The sequence below is a fragment of the Amborella trichopoda genome, chromosome 6 (genome assembly GCF_054954075.1).
Source record: "Amborella trichopoda isolate Santa Cruz 75 chromosome 6, AtrichopodaSantaCruz75HAP2 v2.0, whole genome shotgun sequence".
Taxonomy (NCBI): Eukaryota; Viridiplantae; Streptophyta; class Magnoliopsida; order Amborellales; family Amborellaceae; genus Amborella; species Amborella trichopoda.
The window spans coordinates 52339232-52356843 of NC_142341.1; the positions used below are offsets into that span (position 1 = coordinate 52339232).

Here is a 17612-nt window from a genome sequence, read left to right on the forward strand (position 1 = left end):
CTCTTTTGTGTCGCACGGGTTTGATGTTGAATTGATATTGGGTACCCGAACTTTTTGTCACTATATGGGTTAGATGTCTTTCTGCCTCAGCTCTTTCACATTGCACAAGTTGGACGTTTTCTTACTTGGATTTTGGTTAGGAGTTTAGACTCATGCCACCAAAGAGCATTTGATAGACTGTTGAAAATCAATTAATTTGAAAAACAATCATTTTTCTGGAGAAAATTCATATCGGAAGCAATTTTGATCCCTGGAATGCCCTGGAACTTGAGCAGGGGCATTTTGGGGATAAAAATTTGGGTAGCACAGGTAGTGTCGCTCGGGCAACACACCCTATGCCTGTGCCGCCCAAGCCACTAACCTCCAAAATCAAATTATTTTGATTCTAGAGGTTTGGAGGTTGCCTTGTGCTCCTTTTTAAAAAATGTTTTAGATTTTCTTCCAAAATTGGTTGGCAGTTTAGATTCATGCCATAGAGGAGTGTCTGAAATTTTTGGAAATCAATTAAATATTTGAAAAACAGTCTTTTTAAGAAGGAAAATGCATAACAAAACCAACTTTAACCCCATAAAAGCTCTGGAATTGTAGCAAGGGCATTTACATCCAAAACGTTTTTGGGCGACACTCATAGTGCCGCCCAGGCAACACACACTGTGCTGCCCCCCAGTTTGGGCGGCACACCTTATCATACCTAATCCACGGACTTCCAAAACTGGTTGTTCATGATTTTGGCAACTTTTGGGTTGCCTTATCCTCTTGTATTTCGATATCGAAGTCTATATAATAGGTTTTGGACAGAGATTTCATACCCTCATTCTCTCTCTTAGAAAACCTTTGAGCTTTCCAAATCTTGTTCTTTTCTTCTTCCCTCTTCTTTTCATCTTCTTCCTTATCCCTGGTTTTCATGGCTTCCAAGAAGGATGGTGGTCTCTCCAAGGGTAAAGGAAATACCCTAGATTAGGGTGAAGCTAGGAGAGAGGAAGAGGCTCTTCCTTCTTTTGCCAGGATTAGGCACTTTCCAAAGGGCCTTCCCTCTCATGTCTCTCACGGTTTGAGGATTGGTGATACTCTCAGAAGAGTTCAGAGTTATCCCGTTATCGACCCTTGGTTCAGGGTCTGGTTCCTCTCTGCTAGGCAATGGCCTGAGCTCATGGCCTTTGTATCACTGGTGGGCATCTTGATCATTGCTTCTTGCTATGTGAATTTTCTTCTCTTAGAGGCCCTTGCTGAAATATTCGATTTTCGAACAAATACCTTCATCCTTCTCACGAGAGTGACAACTTTGACTTTGGAAGAGGCTGCAAAATTTTTTTAGTTTGAGCCTATTTGGGATTGCATATTAGCCATCTACCGCGACTGATGATCATACCTTCTTAGGTACGTGACTGTTGGGGGCTGCCTACTCTCCTCAACGTGATTGGGTTGAAATGGAATAAGCTAATTTCCAATCGAGAGCGATCCCGGGTTGCAGAGCAGATCCGCATCTTCATCTTTGTGCTCTTGGGATTGGTCATCTTCCTGAGTGGTCGGAAGACCGTTCAAAGTTCTCTCATTCCTCTAGCTCATGCTTTTTGGGAGAGAGCGGGTTATACCAGCGAGTATATATCGGAGCCTTCACAAACGAGTGACCTATGGCGACTGATTCATCGAGGGGAGTGTCCTGATCTTGCAGGTATTGTTCTAAACTTTCGTTTTACTTCGCTTATGTTTTGAAAATCATTTTATGCCCTAGAATTGATTACAAAAGGGGCCAGACAATTTTGGGACTGTTTGGCTGGGGCGGCACCAGTTGTGTCGCCCAGGTCAGTCTGGGTGACACTAGTCGTGCCGCCCATGCCATCCTGCCCTGGATGGTTCCGGAGTTCTGGATTCTTGTTCCGAGACTCTTTGGGGTTTTTTTTACTTCATTTTCTTGCAAATTTGGGCTTATGAGCATATGACAATCATTCGTCCTCCTCGATCTACCACTGCTATGCCTACTGCCCTTGGGTTGGCATATGTAAGTGATGCTACACGACCCCGAGAAGTGAACTATTATCGCAGGGTCTTTGACGAGTTATTATCGTTTGATTGAGTAATTAGGGGTCTCGAGAATATGCCCATGTTTTTGTCACATATGGGATATTTATGCCTCCTCTTGGTAAGTCAAAGTTTCACTAAGGGCCACTTCGATGGCCTCTCGTTCGACCTCTTATTCGTCAATGTCCATGTTAGAAAGAATATTAATAATTTCTTCTTGGAGAATTGATTCATATTGTGCTTCTCTTGGTGGTGCTTCAAAAGTTAGTCCGACCAATGTTTCACTTGGGACGATAAACGAACTCGGATCCCCTGCCTCTGGTCCTTTATGGACCGTCATGACCATGGCTTTCCCCTTTTTGTCACCAATTGTTGCAAGGGTTGTCATGGTAGGTTTGCTGCTAGATTACATGTCATTGTTCAACAGGGGGTTGGCATAAATTCTCATTATTTGATTAACCTCCTTAACGGGATCCTCATTTTCTGGTTTCAGTACATCAACTGCACCTCGATCAATCAAATTTTGGACTTGGTGTCGTAATAAAACACATTATTTATTATTGTCGTTGTGATTTTGATGTCAATCACACCATTTGGATTTGTCTTTGACTTCATATGGGAGCTCTTTTGGGGAGGGAAGTACCAATAGCTTCTCATGCAATAGAAGTTGAAGGACTTCCACCATAGGTTGTTTGAGTGGAGTAAAATTCTTTAGTGTCTCTTGCTAATTAAACGACCTATTCCCATTTGTACCCCTAGGCTGATTTCATACACCTAGTTGGCCTTGCCTGGTATTTGGATTTTGGTTTTGGTTTTGGTTTTGATTTTGACGGTTTGGTTGATTGATGACAATCTAATTTACCTCCCCATTTGATTATGATTTACCTCTATTGTTATTATTTCTTCTTGAATGCTCGGCAATCTTTTGGTTTTCCATCAGTCTGGTGCTGGCTGTGAGGCTCTTGGTCCTCACATATAGCTCAACCCTTTCTGACATCATGTTGCAATTTAGAGGGATGCTGCCATGGCTGAAGAATGTCTTGTACTCGAAGTTCGCGTTCTTCATTATCATCCCAATCTTTGAATGGTAAGAGAGGGGGCATTCGATAACTCTCGAAGCCATACTTTTAAACCTCTCTACGAATTCATTGAAGAGTTTATCAATTCTTTATTTGACGGTTGTAAGGTCGCCGAGTGAGATTTAATGCCGCTTATTTCCACAGTAGTGTGATATGAACTTTTGGAACATTTCAAGGCACAACACATCAGAGTAGTCTCTCACAAACTCGTTGTACCAGGTGAGGGCATCTCCGATGAGGCTATGTGCGAATAAGGCCTTAAGTGGGTGCAGCTTTCATAGTTAATTAAACACAAGGTTATTTAGTCTTAGAATTCCAAACAACTTATGGGACACAATTTTATAGATCGAAATACAAATCTTCCAGCTTCTAACTCGAACTTCCCCGCTTTCTAGCTTCTAGTTTCCGGTTGTCAAACACGAACTTAGTCAAATAAATTTTGAAAAATACAATAAATACTTCACATAGTTATCACCCCGGTGAAATATCATATTGACATGGGGTTTTTCTAGGTTAGTTTTAGGTTTCTTCATAAATATAAAGTCAATAAAAAATCAGTTATTTCAAACATTTTAATTGATTTAGATACATTAATTCATCACTGTGTTAGATTTACAAAGACCACATCACCCACCTAAAAAGGAGAATTTTTAATAAAAATTAGTTGATGAACATTCATGATACTCATACAAGAGAGAGAGAGAGAGAGAGAGAGAGAGAGAGAGAGAGAGGAGATGGTGGTGGTGAAGACACATTATTATTATGGCCACTCTGATAGTGTGAGAATGCTTTTGAAGTTCTTCTCTTGGGCGCATGCTGAGACAGAGAGGGGGGGGAGGGGAGGAACCTCTCATCGCATCAGGCCTCAGCAGCTTCTTCCTCCTCTTTGATCACCTCCGAGTCAAGAAGATCGGTGGAAGTGGCTGAAGGTATCCGGTGGCGCTTGAGTATGTGAGAAGTGGCGAGCTTGGCCTTATTATAATTCAAAGCCACGACCCTTTCCTTGTCAAGATCCAACCGTAGGCTCTCCTCTTTACAGTCTTCAACAAGCTGACACAGATGCTTTAGATTATTGATCTCCACACCATTCACCTTTTTCACCTGTTGCACCAGTCACACACACAATTAACAAGAAAGAGAGAGAGAGAGAGATTGCTAGTCTTTTTCATTACTTTATTCATTAATGAAGAGGATGAGACTTATTTCTTAAAAGAGGATGAGACTTATTTCTTAACAAAATTTAGACAAAGATTAGTTTCCTGTCAAAAATGTAAATGAAAAAGGAAAAACAAGTCTTTTTTAAATGGGCCTTTATATCCTTCAAAAGAAAACGCATAATGGAGAAGCATATGGCTCTCAAATAACTGATAGTTGGAGAAAAATGGAAAAGGGGGGAGAGTGTCCGAGTAAAACAGTTCCACATGTGTACTTTTGCGAGTAACGTCTACAGCTCCATTCTCGCTAGGTCACAAGTTAACATTCTAAATATGGGATTGTCTACAAAAAGACGATTTACCTTTAGTACAAAGAGGTCGCAATCATTCTTGTCTCTTATATTTCAATATGGGTGGTTGTAAGAGTGTCATTGATTAGACACAAAGTTCAAAAAAAAAAAAAATTTCTTGGATTTCTAGACTCACCCCAAACCATCCAATTTGACATCTAATGAGTGGAAATAGTTGTGACCTCCTTGTACAAAAAGTAAATAGCCTCTTTGTAGATAATCCCTCCAAATATAACATATGGATAAGGGGAAAGAGAGTTAAAAACCTTTGTTGTACCTGTAGGTCTTCGAGCCGCTCGTAACCCACATTGATTTCATCCATCAAAACCTGAAACATTTTGGAGTCATTTCTTTTGGTTTTATCAAATTTCGAAAGGTGACAAGAATAATCATATACATTCCAAGAAAATTGTGAGCTTAAACAATCCCTTTCTCTCTCTCTTTCAACTAAATATGGGCCAGGCCCAACACTTTAAAACCCGGACCCGGATTGGGACTCACTAGGGTACTGACCCCGAGTCAGGCAAGTTGTGTAGCCGAGTCTCAATGAGCCTTGGCCTATTCTATGGCTAACAAGCCTTGTAAGGACTGAGAAATCTTACGACTCTTTTCCAAGATATTTCCATGGGACTTGCCAGGGTCTTCAGCCAAGTTAACAAAGGCAAGTCCTGAGCTGACTCATTGAGTTTTTAAACACTGGTTAGGCCGGATCACAAAATTTAAGCGTTCATTCTGAATACCTTATGTGAACAATACCTGAGAGAGAATTACAAGCTGTTCGCCAACCTTTTTGGGCATTCGTCGAAATGAAAGATCACACAAATGGCGAGGAGATGTATTATACCAGTCTTCCCCAAACTCATGAAGATAAGGCTGGGTCAGTGGAACAAAGACCAATCCAGCAAATATATAGTAGCTGGGCAACTTATCATACTGATGAACTGGAACTAATGCGTTTAACTGCAAATCCCCAAAGGCTTCAGTTGAGAGAGAGATAGAGAGAGAGAGAGCATATCTAAACAAACTACAAGATGGAGTTCAAGAAGTGGACTCACAGGATGAACTACAACACTGAGTTCAAGCTCTTGACCATCTCTTAACACCCTTATTTTTGAGGTTTCATTAGCTTTTTTCATGGAGACCAAATGCTCAAATGTTATCCGCTCTCTATTCCGGAAAGGCACTGCATTAGCAGATAATTAGCAATATTATATGCCCAATTCACTAAAAATATAAGTGGCACTGCAATCTTAATTTGACATTCATAGATAATCAGTAAAATCCTTCCTATTTGAACGACTAAGTTTCGGTGCCCAAGTAAAGGATCGTCACCAAATCAGTTTGTAAGTTCATCCTACCAGAATATAGTTGTTGATAAGAAATTAAAGAGTCCATTAAAGCAAGTTATTGAAATGTTTAAGGACTTTTCAACCTTTAACACCCTCCAAATCCAATAGTTCAAAGCCACAATTATTGGGGAGTGGGAGCGGAGGATCGTCCCTTGCCCAAAGTTCCCCAACTCAGAAGCCCACGAGATCCGGTGTCTAAGAGTTTCCCAAGTGCACCCCAAGAATTTTCCTAGGTACACCCCAAAAAGTGTGTGCATGCGTGCGTGTGTATTATGTGTTGCATCTCACACACACATCCACACATAAACCCCATTGAGGATGCATGTCAGAAGGCCCACTAGAATATATATACATACTAGTAATATGCACGTGCGATGCATGTGATATCAAATGTTCAACACTAATATATTCATAATTGAATATAAGAATTTTAGAATTATAAATATGCTAATTGTTATACTAATAATTATTTAATTGTATATTCTAATAGTGATTTAGAACTATAAATTCCAACATAATATTCACTTATAAATAGGATTAATTATAATTATTGTAATGCATATTATAATATGTTTATTATAAATATTTTCATTATGATTAGGAACTTAATATTAATATAAAATGGGAAATTATATTTATAATTTACATTATGAAATAAAATTGTTATTATATTTGTTAATATAATAAACAATAATAGATATTATTTTTGTTATTATGAGTACAAATGGTTATAATTGGAATTTTAAGCATATTATATCATATTTTAATTAATGCTATCCTAAAATTAAAATTTTTCAATTGTCTCTCTCTCCCTAAGATAAATCTTCAAGGATCTCTCCCCTTGACTTTCTCTCTATCTCTATCTCCCTCTCCCTTTCTCTCTCTCCCCCTAAAGATTGGAAAATCTATATATCGCCTTGATTTTCTCTCCATTTTTTCCTTTCAATTTCCTCTACACGCACTGCCTCTCTATCTTCTTTTTTTTAATGTTAACAGCAATACTATCTCTTTATCAATTCCCTAATATATTTTACTCAGTTATAGGCATCTTATCTCTTTATCAATTCCCTAATATATTTTACTCAGTTATAGGCATCTTATCTCTACCTATTTATTTCCTAAAATCTATAAGACTCTAACTCAATTATAGGCATCTTATCTCTCCATGATATTCTTTCCTTGGGGTAGAGATATAATTATAAATTTAGATGTAGTTCCTCCCTGCATGGGAATACTCATGCTACCATACAAAATTATAGGAATGAGATTTTTTTAATAGAAAATTATGCTTAAATAACCATAATAAATAGAAATGAGATTTTTGATAAAAGCATCTCATGTAAATTACAGGAAGGAAATTGTAGAGAGAGATTCAAATATATTTCTTGAAAATCTTAAAGTCCCTATCTATTAGGAATCCATCTAGCCCACCTAAACTCTTCTCTTTAAAGGTTATGTACCTCACATCCTCTCTATACATAGGGTTCCATTTTATTCTTGCGACACGTAATGGCGTATTACATTATTTAAAAAGTTTATATAAGGTTGAGGCTCTAAACAATCAAATTAAGTTGCACCTCAAAACTTCACTAGAGGAGGTTGACCTCCAGATGTATAGACGTGAAAGAAAATGAGGTTTCGAGTCTAGGAAATAGTGCATCTTGTAATGCATTATCTGGGCCATTAATTTTCAATATTTTCAAGAGTGTTTATGGATCTTCAATGTACACTTTTCTGATGCTCTAAATTTTATAATTAGAGATGAAAATAAATTTTCAGGCCATCACAGATTTTTACTACTGAAAAATCATGTTTCAACACTATTTGCCTTACGTTGATTGTTTAGGGCCTCAATCTTATACAAACCATATGCTTATGATATACTATATTATATATCATGCATGTACCTTATAAAATAATTGTTAAATTTTTTTGAAAATGGTTCTTTTTTTTTTAATTACAAAAAAAAAAAAAAAAAAAACTATACACACATGCACCATGAAAATTCCACAGTAAGAGAGTACCATAAAAAAATTTGGTTATAGGGTCATGACAAGGAGGAGAACTAAAATTTATCCTTAAACCACCACACCAGTTTTTCAATGTTGTTCATGAAACCTTGTGATATATAAGGCATATAACTAACATACAGATATCCACAATTGCATGCATGCATAAACACTACTATAGTATAGTGAGCAGCGAATAGTGTATATAGTTATATTAATAATTGAAAATTCATCTAAATCATGTATATTATTAAAAAAAATCATCTAATCATATATCTAATGATTACATCATAAAATAAGGAGCGAGCTCTGACAAGGGATTAACCCAAGGAACACAGAGCTGTGTCTAAGGAGTCAGAGCATCCCCTAAGGAAGGTGATCCGGTAACCATGCTCAAAGACAAAAGAGGTTGTGAAATCTTAATTCCAAAAGGTGGTGTCATGTCAACTTCACGGAAAAAATGCTATTATCCTCTAAATTATTGCTTAATATAAATTGCCCTCATGCCCCTATTAAATCACTCAAATTATATTGAGTGAAAATTAAATCCACCAAAGAGTAAGAAGATAATCCTTGTAACTAAGGGTAAAAAACCTTGTTCTAACCTTGACATCTTGGTTTTGTTGAGGTTAGAAAACCCTTTAAGCAAAATATAAATAAATAACTTGATGAATTGCATATGTCAAGATGGTTAAATACCAGTTCCATCATTTGCTATAGGGACACCATCAAATGCTAGCATGATGTCATCTTTCTTGAGAACTCTATGGGCATCCGAAATAGGATTTATCTTGCTCACAAGCACCCCAGTCATCTCAGGGCGCATGTGGAAATGCTCTCGTAATTGTGCATTTTCTGCAGCTTGGTATGATAAGCCCAACGAACAAAACCCTACATACTCTCCACTTTCATCCACATCTGATAGAAAATGTTTTATTACAGGAACTGGAATTATGTACCTACACAAAGCCAGATGAAAAAGATCAGACTCCATGAGAAGTCAGTAGGTAATCAGTGAAATTCATCACATTGTCCCAATAATATATTTTCTAGTCAATATGGTGCACCGCTAGCCGTTGATATTCCTGAAAACAATTGATCAAAAAGTATAGGACAGAAAAAATTAAACAGTAAGGCCCTACTGCTGGCCTTAGTCTCCCATACCAGGCTTACCACATTTACAAATTAAATATCATTAATGGTAATTGGTAGGATTAACAATCCTGGTAGAACCAATACTACGTAGGGGAAGAGAGAAGTATTCAACAACATATGAGAAGAATCATGAAATAGCAGACACACCACAACTATGTCTTCATATTACTAAGACTGGGTCTAAGAAAGGTTACCTAATCCAAGTCTTGATCCACATTAAAAATAGAACATGACAACAGGTTGAAGGACTTGACAAGGCTAATGCAGCAAGTGACTAGACACACCTATAAGTAATAATAATATGGAAAACACAAAAGTTTAGGAAGCACAAAAGGAACTATAAGAGGTCAAGGCAAATTAGGCTTGCCTCATATATTTCAAAACTCACCCAATATTTTCTGCACCTGAAAGGTTTTGAAAAGCAACTCCTGCAACCTTGTCATCCATAATTGCAGGACCTCCACTATTTCCTGGGTTAATGGCCGCATCAATTTGTATAGCCATGAGTTGTGTGTCACCATGAGCATATTTTATTGGCTCAACTCTAGAAACAACCCCCTTTGTCACTGAAATACTTTCACCACCTGTAAAGTTACAAGGAAATCAAAAGGAAGAATCAAGCTTATCCCATAGTAGAACCATCTGCTTATATTTTATAAAATTCCATCAACAATGCATATCGGAATCAAAATCAGGCCCAGAAAGCTTGTTACATTCACGTGCATACAAAAGCATCACATAGCGGTCCTCCTCTTGTTGTCTGAGGACAATAGAGGGTACTCCAACCTAACTATACACTAGGTTTGTCCTAGTGGAAGCTTCAAATGGAATTGCACAGAGATGCAATACTATCAGGTATTGGGTGTCACTTTATTTATGACTCGAAAACTGGCGACTGATTAGTTAGACTTCCTAGGTTAATCCAATATTACTTGATAACTAGCTCATTGTAACAAGCCAATTTGATGACATTAGCATCTATCAACATGTTTTGTGAAATGTTTAACACTACAATGCATTCAATCACAACATCCCGGAACATACGGTAGGTTCCACAAGTGAGTTATGTTTTGCCGCCGACAAGATCAAACTATAGGCTCTGCAGATCGGTTCTAGAAACAATAGACACAAAATATTCATGGTAAAGTTCAGAAAACGCGTCATGGAAAATAGTCAATAGGCTGGGCACAACATCATCATGTGATCTCTCTCCCTCAATCTCATTACCACTTTAGCATGTGCATTCCTTTTATTGATGATAATTGTATTGTATACTCATGAAACAATGCATGCATGTGTGCATTCACTCATACCAAGATATGCACATAAGCTCAACATATTCTACAACCACCATCTTGTGATAGGGATTTAAAAATACTGCAATTAGATAAATCAAATTGTACTCTGCTCACTATTTGTTCAAATTTATTAAGGACTTTCTCAGACATATTACTAAGATAAGAGTCAGTGCACTTTGTGCCATCAATTAAAAAATCTAAATTTTTGAAATTCCACAAAGATACAAGTTAGCAATAGGATATTGTTTTCTAAAAAGAAAAAAAGTTACATAATATCAAAGCACACTGTTAAAAAATTGCATATAGCTTTGGTGTCTAGTCATTCTCGTGACGCTGATGCATCGATGCAACCTTGATCACAGAAACTAAAATGAGAGAGCACTTGCTTAAAATATAAGGCCCTTTAAAGCATATTTCATATCATAGGAACATAAAGAGATGATCCTTTTATGCTACTCACCAGCATTTTGTTGAGAATGTTCACAGAAAATCTATTTGTGACAATTTGAGCCTTCACCTGCTTTGTGCTCACTCAAACCTTAGCAAGATTTTCATCAATCCCTTTCAAACCATCTTTAACATTAAGCTTCAATGTATGAGAATGGTATTTGACATGGAACAAAAAGCCATCAAAAGGTAAATTTTCTTCTCTTGTTGCACCCCTAAAAAACTTTCTCAAAAAAAGGGTGAATTTTCTTCTCAATTAACTCTAAGAGTTTCTGATGTAACATCATCGATAGAATGAAAATCTAGAGTTATGGTGAAAACTCTATTATCTATATTTCATTCAATCAAAAGCATTGAGGTTGCATTAACTACTAGCAAACCACTACAAGGTGTCGACACGTTCACAAAATTCAGAGCTCTTTTCTAAGCTATCCAATAATTATCTACAAAAAGGCAGTTAAGTCCATCTACACAATTATTTGAACAGAGCTCCATGAATCATAAATCAGAAGTTGATGCTGTTGTGCCACGGCAAACCTAAAAAAGCCGAATGGAGCCACATCATCGATAAAGTTAAATGGAAACTCACCTCCTGGAAGGGTCGCTACCTCTCCCCTGCAGGAAGAACCACCCTGATCAAATCTACCTTAGCAAATGTCCCTATCTTCTAGATGTCTCTCTTCCAGATGCCCATGTCAGTGGTTCAACATCTGGAATGCCTCATGCATAATTTCCTTTGGCCTGGAGATAGTGCAAACAATCCATCTTATCTAATGGAAGGCAATGTGCCTACCTAAAGACAAAAGGGGCTTAGGTATCCGCAGTCTCCACAAACACAACTTAGCCCACTTGGGTAAGTGGTGGTGGAGGCTCACCCTCTCGTAGATCAGCTTTGGCACAATGTCCTCTGACTCAAATACTGTCTTTCTAACTCCCCCTGGTTTCTCCTCCCTAGATCACCACAAAACTCCTCGGGCACTTGAAAATCTTTATATCGCTGCTGCTCCCTGATCCTCCCCTTTTTTTGCCTTTATCCTGGAGACGGGACAAAAATGTGATTTTGGACGGACCTCTGGATTGGCCAAACCACTCTTGCAGAGCCCATTTGCGAGCCTCCTCTGGGAGCAGTTGCTTCAACTCTTTGGATGGTCATGGGTGACTCCACCATCGGCACCCTACCTAGTCCAACTAGCTTCTTTCCTCCCATGGCCCAAATCCGGTGCGCTGTTATGGAAGGCGCAATAGCAGCCATCATGTGGTCTATCAGGTTAGAGCGAAATAATAGGATCTTCAGGGGGTAGTATCAATAACCTTTCCAAGTACTGGATCATGTCAAGTCGTTGGTCATCTTTTGGGCCACTAATGGCAAACTTTTCAACTCCTTCTCCACCTCTGACTTCATCCTCAATTGGCACACTATCGTCTACCATAGACCAAGACAGGCCTCTCGCTCTTCCCTTTGGAGACCCCCTGAATTAAGCGAGACCAAACTCAACTTTGACATCTGCTCCCTTAGGAAACGGGGTCCGACAGGTATTGGGGGATCTACAGGAACAATTTGGATATATCCCACTTCCAATTCTCCTTCCACATTGGCATTGAAGATGCCACAATGGGAGAACCCCGTGCCCTTTTGGAAGGTCTCAAAAATTTCAACTCAGTTCGGAGCTCCGCCCTGGTTGTCGAAGGGGATTCCCAAAATGTTATCACTTGGGCATCTCAAGAGGCGCCCCCACCCTGGAGACTTTGGTTCACCTTTGACGAGATTTTCGACATTTGCAGGTTTATTCAAGTTTCATGGACCCATACCTGGAGGGAGACCAATCAAGTGGCCAACACCCTAGCTAAACAAGGAGCATTGCTGCCTGCGCCCTAACTGTGTCAACTGGTTTGTCTTTTTGGGCTACTTTTTTTTTAAAATTTTTTGTAATTTCAGTGACTTGTCCGTTTTTTCCCTTTTTTCCTTTTTGCCACCACAACACCTCTGTGTGTGCATTTTTGTATATTGTAATCTCTCCTCTTAATACAAAGTTAACAGTTTCAAAAACAAACAAATTAGACCTGACAAGTCTTGCAACATATGACATTTCTCTCTCCTTTTTTCATTTTTAGACAGCATCATTTCTTTTCTTTCTACTATACAGTTATAATATCTTAGCCTTTGTAGTATTTCTTGTGAGTAGCTTAAATGGTGGGTTAAGAGTAGCTGGAAATGCTCCACAAAAAGATGATCAACCATGCTAAATAGGTATATCTATCTTAGACGTTCTTCTTTATATTACTTAATGAAATGTACATACTATACTTTTGTAATACAGAATTTAAATTAAAATGTCAAAGGCTGCTCAAGCTAGTGAAAGTACTGATTACATTCTAGCAACCTCAATATCCTCTGACAATAAATGTCAAAAAACATCTCATAGTTGGAAGGAATTCAATGGGGTTGAGGGGTCAAATGTGGAGAAGGTTAGGTAACTATTTGACACTCCTTTTTCTGCTACTCCTTTTATATGCCACTTCTTTTTTTGTCTAGCATAAGATAGTAGAAGCTGATGATGAGTTCCATTATGAAACAGAAAATTGGATATAGTACATACTAGTCACAATCATATAAAATAAACTATAAAGATTCACCTCTTTTTCAGCCCACTAAATTAATGCTGAGAAAATAGATAAAATGCCTTTCCCTAATTGCAAAAAAACCTTTTTACGGCCAATGTTTAAAAGATCCTAAGAGTTCAACTATGGGCATGTCAGATTTCCTAACAAATGTATGACTCCAATAGAAAATTAATGAGTAAATTCATAATACAAACAAGTATAAAGTTCTAGTGTCGCTTCCATGCCCTTTCATTTGCATTATGTCTAGGAATAGACTTACCCGATTAGTGTTTTCATTTGACTAAAGGAACCAACAATCTAAATTCACCGTGCTCACTTATCGACCAGGGGACCAACCATGAGCAGATGCAGCGTAGTTCGAGTCGCTGCTGTGAACAGACAGTAACATAATTATGTAACTGCTTGTTTACCTAATTTGTGTCTTCATTTGACTAAAGGAACCAACAATCCGGTTGTTTACCCAATTAGTGTCTTCATTTGACTAAAGGAACCAACAATCTAAATTCATCTCCATATAGATAGTGGCATAAAAAAATAAGTTGAACAAATGGCTCCCTCCATATTTATATGTAGAATATATTCTTTTTATAATAAATGTTGAGATATTTGCCTTAAAAAAAATAAAAATAGAGCACAAAAAACACAAACTCATTTACACAGAATAAATCCTTACCCTGAACTTTAAAAAAACAAAGAAAAGGAGTTACCATGAGGGTACCCAACAACAGCGACAGCTTGCTGTAGGAATGGAATGTCCCCAAGCAGAAGAAAGTGCATCCCCTCCCAAAATTCTTCACTTTCGACAACAAGAACAGCTAGATCACATTCATGTCCAACTGCTTGAACTTCAGCTCTATACTTAGCAGGAGAACCATGCTTTCTTACACGAACAAATGTATGATCCGCTACTACATGTGCGTTGGTCAGAATTCGTCGTCCAGGGATAACAAATCCTACAAATTAACGAACAAAAATTGTTAATAACAAGAAAGAAAACCAAAAGGCACATAATCCACTTCTTTATGATCAGAAATACTAAGAATTAGAGGAGGGTACACAAATAAAGTAAGTTTTTCCTTTCTCTATTTCTTTTTGAAAGAGAGGTATTATTCATCATGGACACAACATGTGTAAATTGTAAAGAGAACATCGATACAATCAAATGATTCTTTTTTTGGCATCATAACATTATTGATCATTTTCATGTTACCTTCCAAACTGATTGCGAAAATTGATCCACATTTAGATACTCTATAAGCATTCATAGAACAAAGGATCCAAGACTGATTCAATCAAAATATCAAATCACCAACATTAAGAATGGCCTAAGACTATCGATGTACAAAGAGATTGAATAGCATATGATAAAAATATAGTAATCCAAGAAGCAATTAGACTTTGCACAGCTGGAACAATTAAAAAACAGGGCTCTCCTTAATAATAGTAATCAAAGGAAAAAATAAATTAAGACTTTGCATAACTATAGCAATTACCATTGTGTACAACATTAAAAAAGAAAGTGATCATTCAAATAGAAAAGACAAGGTTTTCCATAACAATAGTAATCAAACAAAAAACAAGCTCAACCAAGCTATTTCAATGATCATTATCTACAACATTTAAAAAAAGCAAAGGGAGTGATACTTCAAATTTAAGAAAAAATAAGGCTTTGCATGGCTACAGCAAACAACGATAAAAGGACAAAATTTTCATAACTATGTATAACCAATATTTACAAAATTTCAAAAAGAAAAGAAAATATCTATGTTACATAAACATGGATACACATGCTAGCGTTTGACATGGATACAAATGTCAAAAATGCCAAGCTAAAAATTGGCCTATCATATACAGTGCGTCCATGCACGTATGTGGGATTTTAAGTGATATTAAGTACATGAAGTGTACACGTTTCTAAAGTATTAGACTTCGGTGTCGTGTTTTTTGTATGTTGGCACATGCAAACGACAACAATGTCCATGTTACATGGGAAAGAGCAAGATTTCAAATGAAAAATAAGGATTTTCATAATTATAGTAATCAAAGTAAAAAGAGGAGACTTTACATAACTATAGCAATCACCATTATGTCTATTGTGGAAAAACAAAAACACGAGTTTTTCTTTTTTTGGGTTAAATACAAAAACAGGAGTTGAAAGAACAAAAAGAGCAAGCGTTCAAATAACCAAATGAAAGATAAAAAATCAGTAACTTTAGAAGTTCAACAAGTTCAATTTTTTAAAATGCATAAAAAAGTAACTAAAAACACATCAAACAACTAACCTTCTCTATCAGATTAACAGTTCACAATCGAAGAGTGGCTGGCAACAGGAGGACTGGGCCTGGACCTCACCCCAGTTCAGCCCTCTTTTTCTTTAAGGAAAAAGTTTATATAGAGCCGAGGCTCTAAACAATCAAATTACAGCCTACCTCAAAAATTTCAATAGAAGAGGTTGTTTTAATGCCAAAATATTCTCAAATTGATCATCTCAACATCAAGATACATGAACATGAACATGAGAAAAAAAAAAAAAAGAAAGAATTGCAAGTTTTGGAAATAGTGCATTTTGTTCAGCATTTTTTTACCGTTAATTTCAAGATTTTCAAGTTTTCATAAATCTCCACTATTTTTCTGAGCTTTGAATTTCATATTTAAATATAAAAATATATTTTAAAGCTATGTCAAAGATTTCCAGTAATGAAACTACATGTGTTGATACTATTTGAAGGTACGCTCTACTTTAATTGTTTAGAACCTCGGCTCTATACAAACCGTACCCATCTTTTTATATTCTATGTAGCCTGGCCGTCCGGCACAACCTGATAAGGCTTGGGCTGGGCCAGAGTCAAAGATTCTTTGGGCGGGTCCCGGCAGAAACGGGAATGTGGGGATCGGGAGCTGGGTTAGGGCCAGGGATATACGGGCTTGTTGACAGGCATATCGAAATCTCTCTCTTGAGAATAGAAAAGAAAAAAAAAGTACCTGATCCCATGGTTTCTATCTGAGACTTGTTCTGCCATGGAAGGACGTAATTGGGGCTGCTGGAAACAGTGAAAATCTTCACCACAGCATCAATGGCGAGCTGAAGTGCAGCATACGCATCTGTAAATTGAAACTCACCTCCCTCTGTTTCACCCTCTTCAACTTCCTTTGTTTCCCTCTTGACCTTTTCGCATGTTAGTGATGGGCAAATGGGGGGAGTGAGAATGCGGAAAGTTGGGTTGGGCATAGCGGCTGTGGAGGTGGTGTAGGGAGAGAGGGGAGAGAGGAGAGAGAGGAGAGAGGTGCAGAGGGGGGAAGAAATCAGAGATGGTTAGAGAGAGAAGGGAGGGCAGGTGAGAGAGGTGTAGAGGGGGGAAGAAATCAGAGATGGTTAGAGAGAGAAGGGAGGGCAGGTGAGAGAGGTGTAGAGGGGGGAAGATATCAGAGATGGTTAGAGAGAGAAGGGAGGGCAGGTGAGAGAGGGTAGACTCGGCGACTGTGAATGTTAGAGACTAGGGGGTTCATGGGGAGGACGGCTTTGGGTCTTGGGGTCAACTCAAATTATTTGAAATTAGAAGTAAAAATAGGAAAAATTGCACGTACTGCCGAATTGGACTTTCCTAGCAACTTTGTCCATTTCTTTTAGGGAAAATATATTATTATACCATTCAATCAATCTTGGATGAAAAATTAGGTGGTTATATTTATTTTATTTGAACAAGTTCGAAATTCAAAAAAAAAAATTTAAACTTTATGACTTACCTGAGCTATCATATTCCACATTGGATAGTATACAAAAGATAAGTCGTCTCAATACATACAATCCTTTTTTTTTTTATCAGTTTTCTAGTAAATACCCCGTAAAGTCCAAAAAATATAGTTATTTGGACCAAAATATCATTTTCCATACAAGTTCACATCACACCCTCATAGGATGTGTAACGAACAAAGGTTACCTGCCAAAACGGGGTCAAAAATTATCGGACCAGCACAATAAATCATTGTTACACCCCAATGTGCAGCTGTCAGACCAAGGTTAAACAGTGTCGGACCGATATCCCCTTATGCCGGATCGAAGTAAAATAACTACTAGACCACGTGGCATATTTGTCGAATTGTGGGCCCCTTGTACCTAATCACATGCACAT

The 17612-nt window shown here is 37.7% G+C and overlaps 1 protein-coding gene and 1 long non-coding RNA gene across 3 annotated transcripts; one reads left to right on the forward strand and one right to left on the reverse strand.

Moving 5' to 3' along the window:
• The first annotated feature begins 1275 nt into the window (after nt 1–1275).
• LOC148781870 (uncharacterized) lies at nt 1276–12915 on the forward strand. The gene is made up of 2 exons (XR_016057404.1): nt 1276–1672; nt 12643–12915. It is a non-coding gene; the product is annotated as an uncharacterized LOC148781870 (long non-coding RNA).
• Nucleotides 3660–16971, reverse strand: LOC18448611 (protease Do-like 10, mitochondrial). 2 transcript variants are annotated; one of them, XM_006858672.4, is made up of 8 exons: nt 16465–16570; nt 14190–14435; nt 9504–9699; nt 8660–8919; nt 5658–5785; nt 5359–5562; nt 4880–4930; nt 3660–4199 (listed from the first exon to the last, which is right to left on the reverse strand). In XM_006858672.4, the coding sequence occupies exons 1-8, from the start codon at nt 16472–16474 to the stop codon at nt 3957–3959; spliced, it is 1338 nt and encodes a 445-aa protein (XP_006858734.2). In that variant the 5' UTR covers nt 16475–16570; the 3' UTR covers nt 3660–3956. The 2 variants fall into 2 exon arrangements, with proteins under 2 accessions (XP_006858734.2, XP_088725424.1); XM_088869298.1 differs by lacking the exon at nt 5359–5562 and having other exon boundaries at nt 16465–16971.
• Nucleotides 16972–17612: the final 641 nt, after the last annotated feature.

What these genes read in the sequence shown, in the direction of transcription:
- LOC18448611 (XM_088869298.1), bottom strand. Translation starts at nt 16,711, where the DNA reads ATGCCCAACCCAACTTTCCGCATTCTCACTCCCCCCATTTGCCCATCA. An exon ending in TCAGTGTTGTAGTTCATCCT is followed by an intron (nt 4,931 to 5,657) that starts GTGAGTCCACTT and finishes AAAATGTTTCAG; the next exon opens with GTTTTGATGGATGAAATCAA. An exon ending in AGCGGCTCGAAGACCTACAG is followed by an intron (nt 4,200 to 4,879) that starts GTACAACAAAGG and finishes CTGGTGCAACAG; the next exon opens with GTGAAAAAGGTGAATGGTGT.